Source organism: Phascolarctos cinereus, unplaced genomic scaffold (genome assembly GCF_003287225.1).
Source record: "Phascolarctos cinereus isolate Bilbo 61053 unplaced genomic scaffold, phaCin_HiC Scaffold_726;HRSCAF=1367, whole genome shotgun sequence".
Classification (NCBI taxonomy): domain Eukaryota; kingdom Metazoa; phylum Chordata; class Mammalia; order Diprotodontia; family Phascolarctidae; genus Phascolarctos; species Phascolarctos cinereus.
The window spans coordinates 235,134,118-235,156,530 of NW_027556098.1; the positions used below are offsets into that span (position 1 = coordinate 235,134,118).

The 22,413-nt window shown below is 41.9% G+C and overlaps 1 protein-coding gene across 5 annotated transcripts; it reads left to right on the plus strand.

Annotated features, from left to right (window-relative positions):
• Nucleotides 1-1,906: 1,906 nt before the first annotated feature.
• NR4A2 (nuclear receptor subfamily 4 group A member 2) lies at nt 1,907-10,596 on the plus strand. 5 transcript variants are annotated; one of them, XM_021004943.2, is made up of 8 exons: nt 1,909-2,203; nt 3,989-4,111; nt 4,808-5,495; nt 6,303-6,432; nt 6,863-7,026; nt 8,085-8,287; nt 8,700-8,878; nt 9,045-10,596. In XM_021004943.2, the coding sequence occupies exons 3-8, from the start codon at nt 4,821-4,823 to the stop codon at nt 9,299-9,301; spliced, it is 1,608 nt and encodes a 535-aa protein (XP_020860602.1). In that variant the 5' UTR covers nt 1,909-2,203; nt 3,989-4,111; nt 4,808-4,820; the 3' UTR covers nt 9,302-10,596. The 5 variants fall into 5 exon arrangements, with proteins under 5 accessions (XP_020860603.1, XP_020860602.1, XP_020860601.1 ...); XM_021004942.2 differs by having other exon boundaries at nt 1,911-2,203; nt 4,630-5,495; nt 6,863-6,951; XM_021004941.2 differs by having other exon boundaries at nt 1,912-2,203; nt 4,630-5,495.
• The last annotated feature ends 11,817 nt before the right edge of the window (nt 10,597-22,413 follow it).

The window sequence follows — 22,413 nt, forward strand, 5'->3', positions numbered from 1 at the left end:
TTCCCCGACCTACCCCTCTCCCCCTCCTCCTTCCCCTCCCCTTCCCTACAGCCGCCACTGCTCCCCCTCACTCCCCCTCACTCCTCCCCGCCTTATTTTTTTTCTCGCGCCTGCTAAGGCACCACGGCGCTGCAGCGGCGGCGGCGGCAGCGGCGGCAGCAGCAGCAACAAGCCGCCGCTACCGCATCTGGGGAAACTTAAGGTGGTCACGTAGGTTTCCCCTGGGCGGCGGGGTAGCAGCACCAGCGGCTTTCCCAGACTGCGCGCAGGCTTGGGACGGAAGCTCACAGCCTCGGAGAGGGCGGGGAGGGTAGGGTGAAAAGGTGAAGGCTGGGGTGCAGTTTAGGGCTGAAGGAAAGCGATACTGGGTTAATCCTGACTGTGCCTTTTTCTAATAATGAAAATACAAATAACACGTAGGAATGGGGAGGGTACAAATGGATTACGGTAGCAAGCCCGAAACCTTGCTGCTGGACAAAAGGAATGAGAGTTGAAAGCAGTCGTTCAGAAGTGGATACAGATTATACAGATACTCCCAAATTTTATTCGCAGCTCATTCAGAGCCCGCGCGAAATGGTTTGGGCTAGGGATCCCATTCTAGTTTGGGACAAACAGACTTCTTCAACACGTAGACCTCCGTGGGCTTTGGGACCCGAACCGCTGTTTTTCTCTTCTCTTGAAAACTCCAGCATTTCCTTTACTAGAAAGCATTCTGTGTCCTCCCCCCCTCACTGGTGCAAGGTGCTGTCTCTATCATCAGCACCAGTCCAACAGATTAGCATGCAAAGCAGAGCTCAGGCTGTGACAGCTTTCTGGGGTTGCTCTAGGAGCAGTAACGCGCCGAGCCCAACACACACTGACATGAATACTCTCGAGACTCATGTTGATTACACCAAGGGGTTCTGAGGAAAATTGTGTGTTAACTCGATTTTTTTGGGGGGAAGTTCAGGAGCAATGCAGGGTTTACTTGGGGTTCTATGTATCTAGAGAAATGTAGTTAAAGAATACTTGGGGAGAGCGCAGCTTTGAAGTTGAAAAGAATTAACTCAAGATGGAAATAAAATCACCTTTCTCTGGGTAATGCACACCTGTTGCATGAAACTCTGCTGCATTGTCAGGAGAGGGGGAGCGATATTTCTTAAAGAGATTCTAATTTGATAAGAGGAGATTTGGTCCAGTACCATCTTGTCTCCTTTATCCCAACCCCCTCTTCCATACCACAGTCACCACGTCCTCCCTCCTACACGTGGGTATGAGGGAAGAGGGCATCAAACAAAATGTAACGGCTTTTTTTTCTGCAAGAGTGGAAAATATGGGAGGGGGAAGGGAAGCACTGAGAAAGGGAAACCCCGATTTAGCAGTCCCGTGCAATAGGCTACAATGCATGGTTCAGCACCTGGGGATGAGAGCAGGGGTGTAGAGCGGGCGGGGGTAGGGTGAGGAGAGGGGGGAGTTAGAGCAATGAAAGTACGTATTGCCCAATTTTGTGCGCCTACAGGTGCGGGTTACCTGGCACATGCAACCCTTCTCAGTCATCCTTTCACTCCCTTTCTTAATCTCGCCCACCCCCATATCCCATCTTCGCTTTTGTTGGTACTCTTACACTTCTGGGCTGCCAAAACTATCTGTGAATTGGGAGTTTTGGAGAAGGTAGGGTAAAGTGAGCTTTACTTGCTTTAGGGGCAAGGGTGAGTAGGTTTCACCTTTTTCGGAAAGAAAAAAAAAAGAAAAGGAAGAAATGAAAAGAAAAAAAGCCCAACTCGTCTAACAAGGTGAACCCAGAACGGTTCCCACCTTAAAATCTGCCCTGCTTGTGACGTCAGGTCGGAAATTTACCAAAGCGAGAGCTGGCCAACTGTATGGGGAGAAACAGCCCTAAGGAGCTGGGATTGGGCCGCCTGCACTGACGTGTGCTGACGCTTGGAGACTAGGTGCATGTTGGCTGTGGAATACGGAGCCCACATAAACAAAGGCACATTGGAGGGAAGGGCCAGTCTGTCCGGCTGCTTTCACTCTGCTACATGAGTACCGCACTTCCCCAGCAGCGCTTGTAACTAGCAACTTCTCTGGACCGATTGTTTTTTTTTTTTCTTTTCACCGATCTAACCCACCCCCTCCCCTATCCCCCCGCCACCCCACCTCCTAAAGGAAACTGCACTTCAAGACAGTTGAATGAATGAAAAGAGACGTGGAGAACCATTAAGTAAGTCTCTCTCTCTCTCTCTCTCTCTCTCTCTCTCTCTCTCTCTCTCTCTCTCTCTCTCTCTCTCTCTCTTTCTCTCCTGTGGGTATGAGTATGGGGTCTGCGAATTGTGCGTTCAGAAAAAGAAGTGAAGAAGGGAAAGGAGTTCCTGAAGGGTGATGAAAGGGAAGTTTTGTGAATTGCTCCAGAAGGCGTTTTTCCTAACTACACGTCTGGTGCTAGGAACAGTACATTCTCGGTAGCGGCTTCTAGTCTGCTAATTGGGAAACGCGGAAGGAATACTTTTTACAGTCCTAGGAGCTGCTGTCTTCCCAACTTCGACTTTGAAATTTCTACTCAGTCTTCCTCCATATCGTTTTTCCTTAGAGCAGATGTGAATTGGTCGTTTAGACACTGAATCTCAAAGGTCGTGTGTATAGTAAGGCTTGAACGCTCAGGGATAAGTGACAGGAGGAAAACTTCAGTTTATGTGTTGCTTGGGAACTGTATCACCATGGTTAGCAAACGTGCTGGTGTTTAGAAGGCTGTTGTTTCAGTATGGGTGCTGTTAGTACAATATCCTCTTAGTTTCCCCAAATTTCTGTATTCTGACATATGTGGTTTATCAGTGAGAGGGGAAGGAAGGGAGGAGAGAAGGATAGAATGGAGGGCAAGAGAAGAAGAAGGGAAGAAGAGGGATAGAGAGATTAAGATCACTTCCTGAGTGAATTTGCAAATCTGGTGTTAACAAAGATAGTTATATTACCTTTTGGTGGAGGAAATTGCACTCCCCCTCCTGGAATCTAGTCTCTTGGCCTTCCAGTTGTGAAATACGAAGTCAGAAGCAAGATAGCTAAAACTGAACAGGAAAGGATATCTAGCTTTTTTTTTTTCATTGACATGCTTGTACTCTCAGATGCCTTAAAAATGGGAACGTCTGAAAGTTACCAGGACTGTTATGTCTTGTTTTATTAAAGAGGGAAACAGCTCAAGATGGTAGTACTAAAGGGGTCATCTTGCCATATGTTTAAGTGCATCCAAATGAGTCAAGGACTGTCTTTACTGTGTTGCTCTTTGCCTGCATTCTTTCTGTAAAAATAGGCTTTCCTCTCATAAATGTACATTTCAAAATATGCACAAGAAGTTTCTTAGAAATGTGAAAAGGAAGTAGCCTATGTCTTCAAATAGAAGATTAGTCATTTTTATATATTTAGATGGATTATTAGCCCTTTTCCAATTGCATTCTCACAATGTAGGCCTGTAGCATACTTTGTAACTTTGAAGAAGAAGTGGAGACTAGGAGGTCGGAATGGTTTTTCATATTTTTATATTCTTTTTCTTTGGTTGACTTATTATTACACTTAAATTTGCCTAGTGAAAACCTCTTACTTGAAGGTTCCAAAGTGACCTTTCTACAAAACTCTGGTCTTCATTTTACCCAATGTCTGATTAAAATAATGACAGAGACAACTCATTCTCTTTTACTTAGAACAAGGGGTGGTGGTGGTGGTGGTGGTGGTTGTGTCAATTCATGACATTGTAAGGGTTAAATGACAACTTGCCATAAGTTTTTTTTTCCTTCATAAAAGAAAAAAAAAAGAAAAACCTTTGTAATTATATGCCAGATTGTTATGGGAGAAACATTTTCATTGATTTTAATTATATGTCTTATGCATTCATATGTTATGTGTTTTATTTATTTAAAGGCCATACTATGTATTTCAGTGAAATATGCAGGTTAGTGTAGTTGCTTGTGTCCAATAAATCCCTCCACAGTAATCTGAACATATCATATCTGTATTTCAGGGAACAGGCTGGACAGACTGGACTATTCACTTATTTTCTAATATCTTGGGAACTTTGTCCTCCATTGAATTACGACACTGTCCACCTTTAATTTCCTCGAAAACTCCTGTAACTCGGCTGAAGGTTAGTGAATTTGTTTTTCAGTTTTCACATTCTTCTCTCTCTAAAACTCCTTCAAGACCCCCCCCCCGCCCCAAAGCAAAGTCATTGCACTCAGCAAGCCAGTCCTATTACCGAATGCCGCCTTCAGAATAATTTATCACCTGGCAAATCCCAAATTCCTCAGGTTGCTCCAGAACAAGCGACCTGAACAGATATTAAATAAGAGGCTATTGGGTGGGTGGGTGGGGTTGAAAAGGAGACTTAATGGAAATAGGGGTGTTTCATGATCCTTTATATCCTACCTGTCTTTCTTCTTTTAGATTCTCTCCCCCTTTTTTTTGAAGGTCAGCGACTGCAACACGGATTGTCTTTCCCCTCTTTACTCTCCCTTTCCATCTCCAAAATTGCAGTGCTGCGTACAGTTTACTTAATACGGAACCGCCGTATGGTTGATCCAGGTGTGCAAAAGGTGTACAAAAGCAGGGGAGAAAGTATTCACTTGACCAGGCTGAGTGTATATCACCCTGTTTCATTTCCAGCCATGCCCTGTGTTCAGGCTCAGTATGGGTCATCGCCTCAAGGAGCCAGCCCAGCTTCCCAGAGCTACAGTTACCACTCTTCGGGAGAATACAGCTCCGATTTCTTAACTCCAGAGTTTGTCAAGTTTAGCATGGACCTCACCAACACTGAAATCACTGCCACCACTTCTCTCCCCAGCTTCAGTACCTTTATGGACAACTACAGCACAGGCTACGACGTCAAGCCACCTTGCTTGTATCAAATGCCCCTCTCCGGACAGCAGTCCTCCATTAAAGTGGAAGACATTCAGATGCACAGCTACCAGCAACACAACCACCTGCCCCCACAGTCCGAGGAGATGATGCCGCACTCAGGCTCCGTTTATTACAAGCCCTCGTCGCCCCCGACGCCCTCTACTCCCGGCTTCCAGGTGCAGCACAGCCCAATGTGGGATGACCCAGGCTCTCTCCATAACTTCCACCAGAACTACGTGGCCACCACCCACATGATAGAGCAGAGGAAAACGCCGGTGTCTCGCCTCTCTCTCTTCTCCTTTAAGCAATCGCCCCCGGGTACCCCAGTGTCCAGCTGCCAGATGCGCTTTGACGGGCCCCTCCACGTGCCCATGAACCCGGAGCCGGCAGGTACCCACCACGTGGTGGACGGGCAGACCTTCGCTGTGCCCAATCCCATCCGCAAGCAAGCGGCCATGGGTTTCCCAGGGTTGCAGATTGGTCACGCCTCGCAGCTGCTGGACACACAGGTACCCTCTCCTCCTTCCCGGGGATCCCCGTCCAACGAAGGGCTGTGTGCTGTTTGTGGGGACAACGCAGCTTGCCAGCACTACGGCGTGCGCACTTGCGAGGGTTGCAAAGGTTTCTTTAAGGTGAGTTGGGGTGAATAGGCCCCCCAAAGAGTTTGGTTAAACTTCAGTCTTTAGCATTGCGTTGTGGGAAAGAAGAGCGGAAAATCAGGTTCCCCCTCCCCCAACTGCTTACTTAGGCGGAAAACTGTACCCATGATCCCCACAGGAATTTCCTTGGGGTGCTGGGGTTCGGGATGGGGAATGGAGAATTGCTTTTCAGGAGCTGACACTAGCAGGGGCTCCACTCAGGGAAAGGGAGCTAGGACTGCTTGCAAGACCAGGCCCTGGCCTTGAAATGGCTTACAGGTCCTTGGGCAGAAGTTGCAGGAGCCTGAGTTGGAAGAGGGACATTTGCATGTGCTAGGAGCTGCCTTTCCTCTTCAGATTGAAATTGGTTAGGACAGAGAACCGTGTCTAAGCTAACCAAGTGGAACAGAATTCCCTGTGGTAAAATTAAGTGATCTCTTTATTTCACCATCCTGATTGAATAATCTTATCATTTTAAATAGAGAAGGTCTCCAAGGAATGTAAATAATATGAATGCCCACGGATTTGTATTTACTGAGCGTCTCCTTCTTCTTCTCTTGGCATATAAAACACAGCAAGGAGCTGCAAGGTTAGCTCAAATGTTAACGCTATCAATTTTCTTCTGTTAAATGCCCTGGAAAAAAAAAGAGGAAGAAAGAAAAGAAAAGAAAAAGAAGGAAAAGGGGAGGGAGAACGTCCCAGCAGTTCGGAGATGCTTTTTTGATTCTTTCGATTGCTGGATTTATAAACGAAATTAGTTCTCAGTCTATAATGTCTCTCTCTTCCTCTCTCTCTTTGCAGCGCACGGTCCAGAAAAATGCGAAATACGTTTGTTTAGCAAACAAAAACTGCCCGGTTGACAAGCGGCGCCGAAATCGCTGTCAGTATTGCCGATTTCAGAAGTGCCTTGCTGTTGGGATGGTTAAAGAAGGTAGGACTCAGGAAGTGTCTTCCTACCTCTCCTCCCTGAAAGCCCATCTCCTTCTACCTTTCCTTCCTTCTCTCATTGTCTTTCCCAAGTCCCTTCCTTCTCATCTAACTTCTACCTCCCCACATGCCCTGTAAGCCCACAAAGGCTTTGTATTCTAAGCGGGCTGTTGATCTCTCTCAGAGAGGCGTCAGAATTTTCTTCATTTAACTGTTATGATCCATTGGAAGGAAGAAATAAAATGAACCCATATTTTAATGCTTCTCCACTGTAAAATGCTTTACAAGTTCCGGGTGTCTACACTTGTTACCCGACTCCCTTCTTGAACTTGCATCTCTTGTTGGGGGTGGGGGGGTTGCGATGCTGGGCAATTGGGTACTGGGCGTCAGGGGGAGGGAAGGTTAGAAAATGTGAAGGTCTTTTTCCCTTTCAGTGGTTCGTACAGACAGTTTAAAAGGTCGGAGAGGTCGTTTACCGTCGAAACCGAAGAGTCCCCAGGAGCCCTCTCCCCCCTCTCCCCCGGTGAGTCTGATCAGTGCCCTGGTGAGAGCCCATGTCGACTCCAACCCGGCTATGACCAGCCTGGACTATTCCAGGGTAAGCTGGAGATAATATTAATATACAGACTAGTAGGGCTTCACACACACCCCATCCCCACCACATGAGCCCACAGAGGAGAAAAACAGCTTCAAAGACGTAGGATAGGAGTTGGAAATGCGAAAATGTATGTACAGGCCAAGTCAAAGACTAGGTAAGACAGTAAGAAATCAAGACAGAAAGGTGGGGATAAGGATTCACAGAGAACAAATGATACTGACCGAATCTTTTCACTCTCTACTCTTCCTAGTAAGAAGGGTGCTGGCTCGCAGGAAAACACACACACACACACACACACACACACACACACACACACACACAACCTTGCTCGAATTTGCAGGGCTGAACTGATACATTCTTTTCAAAAAGTTTGTAAAAAGCCTCACTTGTATAAAATGTTTTCTTCCCTCCCACCCCCAACAACCTTTACCCAATATTTTTCTAGCTAAGTTATATTTAACATGCATCTGGTTCGATAATCATCCCAATTGCGATGTGGGTGACCATAAAAAATAATCCCAACATCGGTTGTGAAATACTAGAAGGATCATAAATGGCATGTGGTTGGAGGGAGGAGGGAAAGGAAAGGAGAAATGTGGGTTGGGGGTGGGGATAAGTAGCCAGAATCATCTATTTTATTCCAGCTGTGAGAAATATACCCGCTTTAATTGGTAGAAGTATATGATGAAGCATATAGGCTTCTGAAAATTTTTTATTAAAGGATCTGCAAACGGTGGCTTTTCACGAGACTAACTCCGGGACTGGCATGAATACTAACGTGTCAATTGTTTTGTGGAGATAAGAGTCAACATTTCCCCATGCTGGATGGCACTGTATTTAGTCTGTATAGAAATGGCAATTTACATATTTAAAGCAGCGACCTCATAGCACCATCCCTAATTGAATTAATTGCCCTGGAACATCTAATTTCCTTACTGGTCAGAGAGAGGTTTAATTGTTATAAAAACCTGGCTCCCCTACTAGAAACGGGGTTAGCAATTTCACGGGTTATATATTTTAGAGAACCTCATTAAGTGCTTTTTAAAATGAAATTCCAGTTCCAGGCTAACCCTGACTATCAAATGAGTGGAGATGACACTCAGCATATTCAGCAGTTCTATGATCTCTTGACCGGCTCCATGGAGATCATCAGAGGATGGGCAGAAAAAATCCCAGGCTTCACTGATCTTCCCAAACCAGACCAAGATCTACTTTTCGAATCTGCTTTCTTGGAACTGTTTGTCCTGCGATTAGCATACAGGTAATGAGGAACGAAGGGAAGAAAGACAAGACGGAAAAGGGAAGAAGAAAATAAGGAAGAGAGGAAAGAGGAGAAAACAGGGAAAGGAAAGATAGGAAAAAGAATGAAAGAAGGAAACAAAAGGACAATAATGGGAATTTATTGTAGGAAAGAACAAGGGAGAAGCAAAAGGAAGGAAAAATTAAGTAAAGATAAAGAAAAAGAAAAGAAAGAAGGGGGTGGAGATGGGGTAGGGGGCGTTCTTGATTGTTATGAAATCAAACCCTTTCAAGGTCCACTGATCTACATTTTATTAACTCCTCGGTAATTAGGTGCCTTTTAAATCCCCCATTTATTGCTCTTCAAGTAATTAGTTGTTTAGCTTTTCTTTTTCTTTTTTTTTTCTTTTCTCTCTCTTTGGTATTAATTGCAGGTCCAACCCAGTGGAGGGTAAACTCATCTTTTGCAATGGGGTGGTCTTGCACAGGTTGCAATGCGTTCGTGGCTTTGGGGAATGGATTGATTCCATTGTTGAATTCTCCTCCAACTTGCAGAATATGAACATTGACATTTCTGCCTTCTCGTGCATTGCTGCCCTGGCGATGGTTACAGGTCAGTCCTCTTATCACTTTCCCATCTTCAGTCCTGCTCTGGGTGCTGTTACTGGATTTCCCTTTACCGGGGGGGTGGGGGGTGGGGGGTATTTCTAATCTTGTCAAATCGCTAACTGCCTTTTTTTGCATTCTTGTTACTCCATTCCCCCCTCTCCCCACCCCAGAGAGACACGGACTCAAGGAACCCAAGAGAGTGGAGGAACTGCAGAGCAAGATTGTAAATTGTCTCAAAGACCACGTGACTTTCAATAATGGGGGTTTGAACCGCCCCAACTATTTGTCCAAACTGTTGGGGAAGCTCCCAGAACTTCGCACCCTGTGTACACAGGGGCTACAGCGCATTTTCTACCTGAAACTGGAAGACTTGGTACCACCTCCAGCAATAATCGACAAACTTTTCCTGGACACATTACCTTTTTAAGACTTTCTCCAGCCTTCTTCAAACGAACTTGAAAGGAACGTGAACTGTCTGAGGGTGGGAATTCCCACGTGCACAAAAGCACCTCTGGGGTGCCTCTGCTCCATCTCCCTCCCCTTCCCAACTTCCTAACCCATCCCTCAACCTCCTGCCCCCACGTCTCCCCCCACCCAAAACAAAACTGTTGCTATTTCCTAACCTGCAGGCAGAACGTGAAAGGGCATTTTGGCTCTGGGGCATCCTGGATTTAGAATATGGACTACACACAATACAGTGGTATAAACTTTTTAATATCGGCTTAAAAAAAGAATTTATTGTTCAGAAGAATGACTCCTATTGTAAGATGAAAAATGTCTGATCACGCCGGGTGCTGCAGCTAAGACAGATTGAATACACACACAAAAGTATTAAGGTGACCCACAAAGTATCGCCCTTTTAAAGACGAAGTTTTCTGCTGTAAAAGAAAGCTGTAATATATAGTAAAACTTAATGTTGCGTGGGTGGCATGAATTAAAGAAGGCAAAGGCTTGTAAATTTATCCAATGCAGTTTGGCTTTTTAAATTATTTTGTGCCTATTTATGAATAAATATTAAAAATTCTAAAAGATAAATGTGTTTGCAAAAAAGGAATAAATTACTACACAAAAAGGGACAGCATGTTGATTCTAGGTCGAAAATGTTATAGGCACTTGCTATTTCAGTAATGTCTATATTATATAAATAGTATTTCAGACACTATGTAGTCTGTTAGATTTTATAAAGATTGGTAGTTATCTGAGCTTAAACATTTTCTCAATTGTAAAATAGGTGGGCACAAGTATTACAAAACTGAAAATCCTGACAAAGGGACACATAGTGTTTGTAACACCGTCCAACATTCCTTGTTTGTAAGTGTTGTATGTACTGTTGATGTTGACAAAAGAAAGTTTATATCTTGATTATTTTGTTGTCTAAAGCTAAACAAAACTTGCATGCAGCAGCTTTTGACTGTTTCCAGAGTGCTTATAATATACATAACTCCCTGGAAATTACTGAGCACTTTGAATTTTTTTGTTTTTTTTTAATGTCTAAAATTGTCAGTTAATATATTATTTTATGTTTGAGTAAGATTTTTGATATTGCCACATTCTGTAGTATTTTTCTTTGTATATTTCCAGTATGGCACATGATACAAGTCACTGCCTTTTTTTCTATGGTGTATGACAGTTAGAGACGCTGAATTTTTTTTCTTGATAAATTCTTTCTTTGAGAAAGACAATTTTAATGTTTACAACAATAAACCATGTAAACGAATATAATTTTGTCTTCTTTTTGTGTCAGGAGAAATACTAAAATACTGACATGTAATAATAGGCAGAGTGGAGAACAATAAGGGGAGGGTGACTGGTTTGGAATCTAAACTTACTAGTCAACTGGGATCCCATAAGGTTCAAACTCAATACATTAAGAATTAAAAAAAGATTTTTAAAAAAAATTCTCAAAAACCCTGAATTATCCCAATTAAAGATTTACAATTATCAAAATCGCTGAAGAGTTTTTCAATTTTGCCTGAATAGAGACAGAAGAGGATTCCAGAGACTGAAAGTACTTGGACTTTTGCAGTTGATAATCTGAGTCAAGTTTCTGTCTTGCAGAGAGTTTAAGCAACTTTTATGGCATTAGCCATCATTATGGATTTATGGCATTATATATTACTTTTCAAAAGCTAACAACTTTGCTTTTCACAAATCCATACTGATTTGCTAGGGAGATGTATTGAGAAAATGCTTTTGAGGAGCTGAAAAGCATTACAAATAGTTTAGGTTTTTGGTCAATTCTAACATACATACAATATTTGGATTCTTTTTAAAGTCTTTCTCCTCTTCCCCGCCGTTCCCCTTCCCTCCCACCAAAGGATAGGGTATGGAAAGGTAACGAGTGGCTTAGCCTTAGAATAATATTTCCAGCCCGGAAGTTTTTCAGATAAATAATACAAGACTTATTTGCCATGATCTGACTGGGGCATAAATAAGTTATGACACAGTCTGGTAGAGTCTACCCAGCAGTAACTTTTACCAAATAAAGCTACAGATACAGAAGCCTGTGTAACTACTCAGACCACCTTCTACATTTCCTGTTTTTCTGAGTGAATGGATGAGATACAATGTCATGTCACTGCCGTGAAGCGAAAGAGTATAAGTTAGTGATAATCAAATAATGTCACTGCAAATTTCAAATGACCACCTGTTTACTGGAATAAGAATGCAGACCAGGCATTATTATTTCAGAGATTCTGAGTTGGAAAAAACTAATTAGCAGGTTATCTTTCAGGTTATTACTTCCTACCTTTGCTTTTTTGTTTTTCCTTAAAAAAAAAAAAGCTATGTTAGGATACGAAAATAAAAATGGATAAAGAATGTGCATCTTGGATGTAGTTTAAGGAGATTTCTTCTTTGATGTTTCTTTACACATATATTAATTAGAATAAGAGGATGGGTGGATAATTTTTTTTTGAAGTAGAAAACTGAAATGTCCCATTTTCCGGATTTTTTTAAAAGGTAAGTCTATTTCCTTATATTTTCAAAGCGTTAGGACAATCAGAACCAGAAACTAACTAAGCTAGAGTTCTCTGAAGTGAAGAAGTCGGAGCATCTGTGTTGAATTGCAAGATTTTACCAATGGACCCACCATTGCTAGGCAAAGAAGGGTGGATAAAAGGAAAGTATTTTGCGAAATGTGCAGTCGTTCTTTCTCCAACCTAATCTTTTCTCCCAGGTGCAAGCCTCCCCTTGCCAGTTGAATTCAAGCTCAAATTCTTGTCTTGATTTCCCTGAGACCCAGACTAAGAAACGAACTCAATTGCTCTCCTCCCTAAGGAGGGACAGCAAACTAACCAAGGCTAACGGGATCTCGGATCTTTGAATCTCTGGGGAATTTGGGGGTGAAAGATGGGAGGCGGGAGCTTCTCCAACAGCTGAGGGCACATTGAACAGGCTCGGCATACAAATTTAACTGAACCTTTAGGAGGAAACTAGTTAGAGCTCTTTGTCCTTTTTCAACTTCAGCTTCTGTTTCTCTCAAACTCTGAGCTCTGCTCTGGATGCTCAGTGGAATGTCAGGCTGTGCAGAGAAAACTCACCGCCCTTTTCCCTTGGCTACCCCCTCAGGTTGGCGCATCGAGGATCTTTTCCTGTCCCCTCATTTTTATTTTTTAAAACCAAAGCATAGGAAAATAACCCTTACACAAAGCACAATGGTCTGCACTCTGAGAAAGTCCAGTAATGTTAATTCAAACTCCCTTAGAGGCAGGAAAAACTTTGTTCCAGAGAGCTTCCCCCCTCCTTTCTTTTACTGCCTTTTCCTCATACACCTCGACACCCAGATTTTCCTCAATTCTAACCTGCAATTGGTCAGGACATCCTCTAGTAAACTGATGTATAGAGACATGAGTTTCCAGAAATGGTTCTATTTTCCCATAAAGGTAATCGATGCCCATGTTCCAGGTAACTTTTCTAGAAAGCACTGAATTGATGGAGCACCCAGTTTGAGAGGAAAAAAATCATTAGTGAGCCTATCCTTTGCACAGTCCTCGCCTTCTTCTGCCTTTCTGGCTAGGTGGGGGGGGGCATCCATCTATTCCACCCTCCTCTCCCGTGTTACAAGCCCGTCTGCTATTACCTTCGTTTTTATTGGTAATATGCTTAGAAAGCCCATCCTCTAATTAGAGGAACTCAGCACTGGTGACTGATGACATCGTTCTGCACCTTGAGGTCTTATCCTGTATAATTTTTGGTAACTGGCTCTTTCCCTGAAGAGTCTGGAATTGTTCTTCCTCTTATTTTTTAAACAGGTCTTCAGAGGCTTCCAAGCTTTATCTGACTAGGCAACTCTTGTGCCATGAAAGCCAGGTGTGCAAGAAACACGACTTGGGGGTTGAGTATTATCCGTGTGGAAATGCACGTAAAATTTAAGTGTACCACTTGAATGGAAAACTTAAGTATGGCACTTGACCCATGGATCGCTGCAGGCATACATTTTCTATGTGAATTTATAATTATGTATGCATATTTTAAAAAAGTAGCTTCTTACTAGAGCAACATTTCGATGAGACAAGCGTGTTTGTTAAGAGGAAGATGCATTTGAACCTTTTCCCATAGACACGTCTTAGAAAGAGGAATGCCACTTCCGCTCCCTAATTCTCCTCAGGGATGGTGCCCCAGAGCTATTCTCTCAGGCACTCTCTTATTTAAGTGCTCCTTTTCCCTTTCTGCATGCCCCTCTTTACTATGATCACTTTCTCCACTCTCATTCCTTAATCCAGAGCTCATATTCTTATCTGCTCTGTGAAAATATGCTGAATAGGAAGATCCCTGGGGGTAGAGGTTGCTTACACACACTCTTCTGCCTAGAAGAGAGTGGCCTGCAGGACTTTGGGTACCAATGATTTTCCAGAGAGAATTAAAATTTCTGAGCCCGAGAAGCCAACAAAACTAGAAAGACAGAAAAGTTTTATTCTTCCTCACAGCTATTATAATGCTTTTTTTTGGGGGGGGAGGGGCGGGTTGGGGCTAGGTAGGAGATGGGGGTGGTGCTGTGTGTACTAGCTATGCCTCTCTAAAATAGGGTGAAAATGAACGGTTTTGTTGTTCTTTGAATTAAAACATGGGCTCCTAGGACCTTCCCTCTAGTCTAGTACAAGCCTTCCAGTTTGGCCACGACTTCAATTTTATGTGCCTGTGGCTGGAGAGGTTTTGTTAGTGATGCAGGGATGCACACTTCACACGAAGTGTGTCCTTTTGGGGTTAAAGGAAGCTCACCCAGATGGCCAAAAAGTGGAATGTCTTACCCTCCCCATAAAATTACAGTCTATTACAAAGCCTATTTTTTTTTCAAACAAGGAGGACTTAAACTTATTGATCAAGCTTGACCCAATATGGCATAATTATCAGCTAAGTCTAAAAGAACAGCTGAATTCCAATTATGATATCCATTTTAAGTCCGAAAGTTAAAATTTACATAATAAAGAAATTAACAAGCCTGCAGGCTATTTGTTGAGGATAGGGTAAGAAGCCCCAAATTAGGGAATTAATTACATTTATAACCATTTTAAGATGGTGAGTCAGTTATTTTTATTTAGCCATCTTTCTTTTCTTTCAGTCTCTTACAGCACATCTATTTGTCTCGGTCAGATCACTGGACCACATGGCCTCCTTGATTTTGTCATTCTTTCTTGAAAATCACTTTTTTGGTCCATCCTCTTCCTATATTGGCACTGGTATTTCTCTAAACAGTCCGCAACTAGGAGGATTTTTCGGCCTCCTCTCCACCTGCCAACGCCAGAGGCCGCCCTCGCTGCCCACCCGCAGGGTCCCAATAGTTCCCCATCCCCTCAGCTGCAGAGGTGAGCAGAACCTTTACTTGGACTTTAACTTTACTTCTCTGTGGGTGAGTAACATTAGGAGTTTAGGAACTAGACTATCATTATTTGCTTTTTTCCTCCCTTTGACATGGAAGACCGAGAAGCCCTGATTTGACCCACTCGGTTAGGGAAAAATGGTCTTTTGGTCAGTGCTCGGACAGGGACGGTTGACTTCTCTCGTTGACCATTTGGCTTTCTTGAGCCAAAGATTAATTTGGGCGTAACTCGAAAAGGCTTCATCTACTTCAGTTCTCTTCCCTTCAGTCTCTCCTTTCCTCAATTTCGACCTCGTCTCTCATCTCCAATTATTTAAAGACTCAGTGATCTCCAGGCACTTAGCAATCTGCTTGTGCCCGGCTATTGGTTAAGTAGGTCTGATTACCTCCAAGTTATCAGTCAGTCCATCAATAGCAGACTCAGAGTAGGTAATCGAACTTCACCTTGGAACTAGAGCCTTGGTGTTTCTGAGGTCCATACCAGATCCTAGGGAAGGGAGTGTAAAGAGGTACCAGCAGTCTTTTAAGTATTCTCGCCACTGGAACCTTACCCTCCAAAGGGAAAAAAGAGTCCAAGGAAAAACGAGGAACCGCAGGACTGGGGAGTTCCCATAAGTGGACTGGGGTTGGGGGCGCAATGAGGGTTCCCTGTGGGTAGCTGTGTTTTTTGCACCTAGGAGAGGGACCTGAGCGTTCTAGAAAGCTGTCTCACAACACACACACACACACACACACACACACACACACACCACGGCGTGAAAGATTACGGTCAGTCTCGGTCCTACTATCAATTATTTCCCCAACACATTTAATGAACCCTCTCTACCCGTGCGGAAGTCTCGTCAAGTCTCCAATGAAGTGTCGCATAAAGAGTGGCTGGAGGAGGGGGCCCTCGAGTCATTAAAAAATCATCTTCTTCTCCTCCCCCTCCCTCTCCTGCTCCTCCCTGGCCCGCCCCCTATCCTCCTTGCCACTTAGCCCCAGCTCAGCCTGGGGCGCTGGGTGCGGGTATTCTTTGCACCGCGTTTAGCAGGCACGCGCGCCGTGGCCAATTTCAGTCTTTCCCTACTTCAGCCTTTGCTTCTGCAAATGCTTAGGGATACGAGAGGTCACAGACCGGCTTCCACTCATCCTTTGAGCTACATTGCTCAGTTCACCGTGGCACACACAGGTGGAGGAAAATGCAGAGGTTTCTCAGAGTAGGGAGCAGTCCTGGGCATTTGGAAACATTTGTTTGTTTGCAACCTCTCCCAATCGCCACCCCAAAGAGAGCGTGAAGGACGAGTGTGTGACATGTGGAGTACCCTGGCACGACTTGGTCCAGAGGAATTACTGGGTGTGGTCCTCCGCGAGTACTGAATCAAGTGACACTTTCGGGAGGGAAAAAAAAAATTCTCTGTATCTTGAGATCACAAATCCGTCTAAAAAATGGGGCTGCTATTTTCGGCCCTGGAGAGAATGCCCCTTTGAATGTCGAGTTAGTGATTTGATTGGGATTGGGTGGCGGCAGATACTACAGGCTCTTGGCAGTACTAGTCAGAGAACTTGGAGACTGTTTGGATCTTCACCCCAGTTCTACGGCATTACAAAAGTGTCTGTCTGCCTCCTCCCCTCCTCCCTTTCCCTCACTTGGTCCTTCTCATTGAACAAAATCTCATCAGTTTGGGGAGAGACTGCCATTTCCTCTGAGCCCAGCTGGTCAGCAGCTGGGCTGCCAGAGGGCAACGCCCGGGGGACCTGTACACGTCTTTGTAATGTCTTTCCGTAACCTCAATCTAGCTCTTTCTGAGGCTTTGGAAACTAGGCAATGGGAGAGGAGGGCAAAGAATAAAATCCTGGAAACCTGGTAAAGGAAGAGAGAATGAAGGAAAATGTAAAGGACCATAACTGGGAATTAGAGTAAAGGGGAAAATAAAAAGGAAAGGATGAAGAGAGAAAAATGAGTTGTTGATTGAACTAGATAAAGAAAGGAAAGGTGAGTGAATCTATAGGGTAGCATGGACATCAACTAGTAAACATAATGTGATATGGGAAGCTTTAGTCAGAATGTTGAAAATGAAGGAAAAACAGACCTTGGAAAGGGGGAAGAAATGCAAATGCCAGAAGATACCTTGGAAAGGTTTAAAAGAAGGAAAGAAACAACTGAAGGGGAAGAAGAAGCCATCAGGATGGTTTAGATAGGAAAGTATGAGAGATGAAGGTAGTAACTGAGGAGATGCTTGAAGCCAGGTGTAAGGAAAAAGAACATAGGACTCTTTTAGGAAGTAGAGGAAGGGAAAAGTTGGGAAGTTCTTGAGGAAGTGGTGAAAAGATGACCTAATTTTGCCACTGGTGCTATTCTTGGTAGGCAGGCATGATGGGCTATTTCTTTTTAGGAATGTGGAAGAAAGTGGACAGTAATACCAAACCAAGGGTACAATTCCCCTACAAAAAGTAATTGATATGTTTCTTCTCATCAGAATTTCAGAGTTGGAATGGACCTTTCCACTAATGTCATTTAACTCATACCTGGGGAGGAATCCCATTCCACAACATATGGGCATTCCCCTTTGCTTAGCTGCCTCCAGTTGTGGAGGATTCACCATCTATTCCCCTTTAGGCCTGTTTAATTTTAGGCCAGGCTAATTGTTATTAATATTATTACTTTTTTAGTCAATGGGGGTTAAGTGATTGGCCCAGGGTCACACAGCTAGTAAGTATCAAGTGTTTGATCTGAGGCCGGATTTGAACTTAGGTCCTCCTGACTTCAGGGCCAGTGCTCTATCCACTGAATCATCTAGCTGCCTCTAGGGCAGGCTAATATTAAGAAGTGTTCCTTTATTTTGAGGCAACATCTGCTTCTCTACAATTTCTACCATTTTCTTGTATTTCTACCCCCTGGGGTCAAGAAGTTCCTAAAATACTTGAAGAGAATGAGCATATTTCCCATGTCTCCCTCTCCTCCAAGTCTTCTCTAAAGTCTACCTCTACCAACTTCCTTCAAGAAAGCCTTATTTGAATTACTTTTGAGTCTCCTCTCCATAGGTGGTTCCCTTTTCTCTGCAGCTTGTCAATTTTTTTGGGACTTGACCTGTGTGATATCATTGCTATAAGGAATTCCAGGTTCCTGAGAAACTTCCTCTACCAATGTCAATTGATACCTTATATACAACTTAAGGTGTTTGGTAGTTGTCTGGGGGCACTGAGAGATTGTGACTTAGCCAGGGTCACAGCCCATATGTGTCAAAGGCAGGACTTGAGTATGTCTTCCTCACTCTGAGAATAGTACACTATCCACTATGCCACACCATCTCTTAGTTTGTCAATAGTCCTAAAATACGGCGCATAGAACACCAAGCTACAAATGTAGTTTCTGGAATAACAGATTGTGCAGTCTTTTTCTTGTAGAGATTTCCGAGAGTGTTAAGAGTTCTGGAAGGTACCATAATTTTAAGTATGTGAAGGAAAAAAAAGATAGACTCTAAAGCAGGTGTTCTTAACCTGGAACCAATTAACTTTTTTTTTTATAAAATATTTTGATGACTATTTAAATACAATCCATTTCCTTCGTAATCTTATAACATTTTATTTTATATTTTAAGACATTCTTCTGAGAAGGGATTCATAGGCCTTACCAGACTACCAAAGGGATCCAGAATACAAAAAGGGTTAAGAACTCCTATTGTAGAAAAGATAGAGACTGAAACAGTGATTTCATTGATATTGGAAATTCCCTTTACACATGTAGGTCAGTACCTTTTCTACAGCTTAAAAGTTGCCCAGAGCCCTGAAAAATTAAGTGATTTGCCTTAGGTGACACAGTAGTCCAGAACTCAGGCCTTCCAGACTTCAAGGGTAGCTCTCTATTCACTAGGCTTTCTTGCCTCTTAGGCTAGAGAGATGGCTCTTAAAAAGAAATCTTGTTCTAATAGAGTAGGTGAGAATGACAGGAAGACAAAATCTCTCTTGCAAAAAGTAGCCACCACCTAGTGGCGAGGAGTGGCGAGGCAGTTCTTTGAGAACGGGAGGTCAGTGACTGAAAAATCCATCAATCACCATGGCCTACTATGTGCCAAGCACTGAGGATAATACAGAAATGAAAAAAAAATCAATTTCATCCTACTTTTCTGGCTTAAGGGGAGAAAAGAGAATGCTTGCCCAGGTATTTATGTCATTGACAATGCCCAATTTAAAGTATGGAGTAAGGGAGGGGATTTTTTTTCTTTATAACTTCATAACTTTAAATTGGACATTTCCTTTTCAGCTAGTTCCTATGGTTCATATTGCATTTGCCCATTTGCCCTTGACTGTGATAATATTAGTTGCAAACCCTTCACATATCAAACCAGATCATAGTTTACAAAACCTGGCTGAAAGGATTTCCTTTATTTTCCTACTATATACTATTCACCACACTCATTTTAAAAAATTAGTATTTCCTTAACAGCTACATCTTACAGTCTAACAAAGACAGAGTTTGGGGCTGAGGGGAGGGGAAGATGTTAAATAGATTGCTATTTTTCTTCAGAAGACTATTGAACATTCATCTGTGTCTAACTTGGGAGGGTCACAAGGTTGGCAACATTCTCTTATTATTTTACAAAATTTATTAGGATTTACACATTCAACAAACAAAATATAGTGGATTTAGGTCAGGTGTTTGCTTATACAGTAGACTGTGTTCATCTTTGACACTTAATTTAAGCTCCATTTTTCTGAGGGCCCGAATAGTATAAGAATCCTCTGCATGTGTTTTGCTTTCTGTGCTGTAAAACTGTACTTGTCTGCAGTTATTTGGAGATAATTCATGATCAGTGACTTAGGGACTAGAAGTCTTTGTCTCATGCTCTGCAAATGCCTTTCTGAAGCGAAGTGTTGAAAAGTTAAATTATTGTAAGCATAAGGTACTTACGGGAGTTTTTATTAGTTGAAGAATGTGGATAGCTGCATTTACTTTCTTGGTCCTTTGCTTAATTATCTTCATAGAATGCTGAATTGATATCCTTAAAAATAATATACTAGACATTCATAATTAACATATGGGAAGACAAGGAAGTCTGTATTCTGTGTAATTTTCATCCTCTCAGCAGTGCTCGTGGAGGAAATCCTGGCCATATAACGTGGAAACAATATCAGAAAACATTTGACACTCCAGTGACTTATTTTTAATATATCTGAGAAAAATAAAGACTGCTGCTGTAAAATCTGCACTTGCAGATGTGTTAGCCCTAAATAACCTTTAAAATTGGTCGTGGTGTGGTGGGAGATGTTGGTATTCATGAATGTTTTGACATGTTTGACATTTTATGTATGGTGTGCTGCTCTGTCTGTCTTGACCCCCCCCCAATATTGCATATTTTCTTAGTAAAATGTAGCTTTCAGTGTTCATTGTAGGGGTCTGTAAGCCTGCTTATTGGACTGATGCTTTGCAGTTATGTATCAGAATGCTGTTTTAATTAAATAATGTGATGATTGCCTCTTTACGTGTTATGATCAAAACAGAGCATTTCTTTTTGGAGGGGGGAAGATAGGATTTGTACCTAGGTTTCTCAAGAAAGCCACACATGGCAAAGAAACCAAATACAAACCACATATCTCAAACTTGCCACAGTGCCGGAATATCAAGTAAATAGTTGCTATGTGTCTCTGTGTTGATTATGCTCATAAAACCAAGGTATGCAAGCATGAGAATCTGAGGAAGTGAATGGTGATTTTGAAATTGAGAAGCATTCAGAGTCTGACTTGATCCACTGCTTTTGGAAAGGATAAGAGGAAAGGGACTGGGTTGCAAGTTGCACTGAAAAATCTGGGTGAACTTATGGTAAGTATATTTAAAGATAATATACACCCAAAGTAATGGAGAATTCTAGAGTTATACAGAATACTCTGAGTGATAGGTAAGTATGATGCCTTCATTGTTCTACTGTGACATCTTATATAGAAAACAGATACTGTTGTTTCTATAGCAAGGTGGTAATCTCATATGCATATGTATATATATATATATCTGCATGTATCCCAAATAATCAGATGTTTTAATTGAAATTCAAAGGAATATTTTTCAAATTTAGGAGTTCAACATCACTGGAAAAATTGGGATTTGGCACTTGAATTTCAGAACACACAACAAAAATTGATTACAATGTGTTTAGAGTTACTTTTTTTTTTAACTTACATGATCAATATGTCTTTTATTGTGCATTCAGACTTGTCTGATAGACATGGCAGGAAGTTCTGCAGATAATTCCCAACTAATGCATTGCTAATTACTCTCCATCCATCTTAATGCTAATGTTGGTAATACTGCAGCATTCTTTTACATTTTGTTCTTTTTATAATTGTCCCTGACTGTAAGGAAGGCTTGACATTTTTTTTTGCCCTAGATATTTCTCCTGTTTTTTTTTTAATTTCCACTTATTTGCTGTTAGATTCTAGGACAGTCCTTTACCTCAAGGTAAGAGGACTGATGAGCAACTTTCTCTGTCTATGATGTCAAGGCCACTTTTTTTTTCAGTAGGGGAAGACTTATGTGGTCTCTCCCTGTAGTCTCAGCATATCACCACCATGACACACACAGCTTTCCTGGGCTGGGGTTGGTAGAGAATTACAAATACATTTTTTAGTAAGTAAAGGCATTTAACTGAATGTGTGCTTACAATACCAATGACATCAGAAAATCAGTTTGTAAAGGATATCCAGTATAGAGGATATCTTCATAATTTTTTGTACCTAACAAACTTCTTTGTTTAAAGCACTTTAAAGATGGATAATGTTGCATACTTCCAGACTTTACAAAAAAGCTCCAAAAAAGTAAAAAGTCTTCTTAAAATGCATATTTTAAAATTATGCATATAATATCTTGGTAGTAACAGGATATGATCTTTTAAATAATGTTAAGAGTTCATTAAATATTACTATTTCACTAAATTTAAAGTATTTTGGATACTCTGTGCTTTTTTTGTGCATAAATATTTATTGATTAATACATTTTACTTCTGGACTGTCCATCATTCAACAACAAGAAATATGGACTCAATGCTAGTCTTTCATTGAATTTATAACAAGGATTCAAAATTAGTTTTTCAAAGTAGAATAGCAAAACTAATTCATGAAATTTGATAATTATAGGAATATATGGGATGGCAATTACGTTATTTATTTATTATGCCTGCAAATAGCAACTGTGTTATGGAAAGGCAAAGAGCTCCATGCTTGTGGATTTTTGTTTTAAATTAGTAACTGGGAAAATATAAATATTTCCATCATTCAGATATGCTCATTAATTTGGGAGATAGTGAAATATACCACGAACATGGAGACCAGGAGTAATATCAAACTTACATGTGTTTAAAGTGAAAATTTATTATTTTTTAAAAAGTCCATGTTACTTTGGATTTCAGTGAGAGAAATAAATCTTCCAGTACCATAAACAGCATAATCTTCCTACCCCACCCCCCACTGTAACTTCAAAATCTGAAGAATAAACCATAGCAGTCAAACTTAACAACCCTTTGATCAAATTACAAAATGAGTGACTGAAGGCAAAGTAAAGCCTATGATACACTCTCACAAAATATCATTTGAAATCTTATTCAGATTGAGTTGGGCACTGCAGTATGAGCTGAAAATTGGCTGAAAGATCATAAATAATAGGAAATATTATACTGTAATATGCTGACTTGTATAGAGGAATCTAAAGGGGATGCTGCCCAGATCAGAATTAGGTGTGTTTTTCATTTAAC

Excerpts from the sequence above, each read along its gene's own strand:
- NR4A2 (XM_078147029.1), top strand. The coding sequence starts at position 4,374 with ATGATCCTTTATATCCTACCTGTCTTTCTTCTTTTAGATTCTCTCCCC. Across the intron at positions 5,496-6,302 it reads GTTGCAAAGGTTTCTTTAAG|CGCACGGTCCAGAAAAATGC; the intron begins GTGAGTTGGGGT and ends CTCTCTTTGCAG. Across the intron at positions 8,288-8,699 it reads GTCCTGCGATTAGCATACAG|GTCCAACCCAGTGGAGGGTA; the intron begins GTAATGAGGAAC and ends TATTAATTGCAG.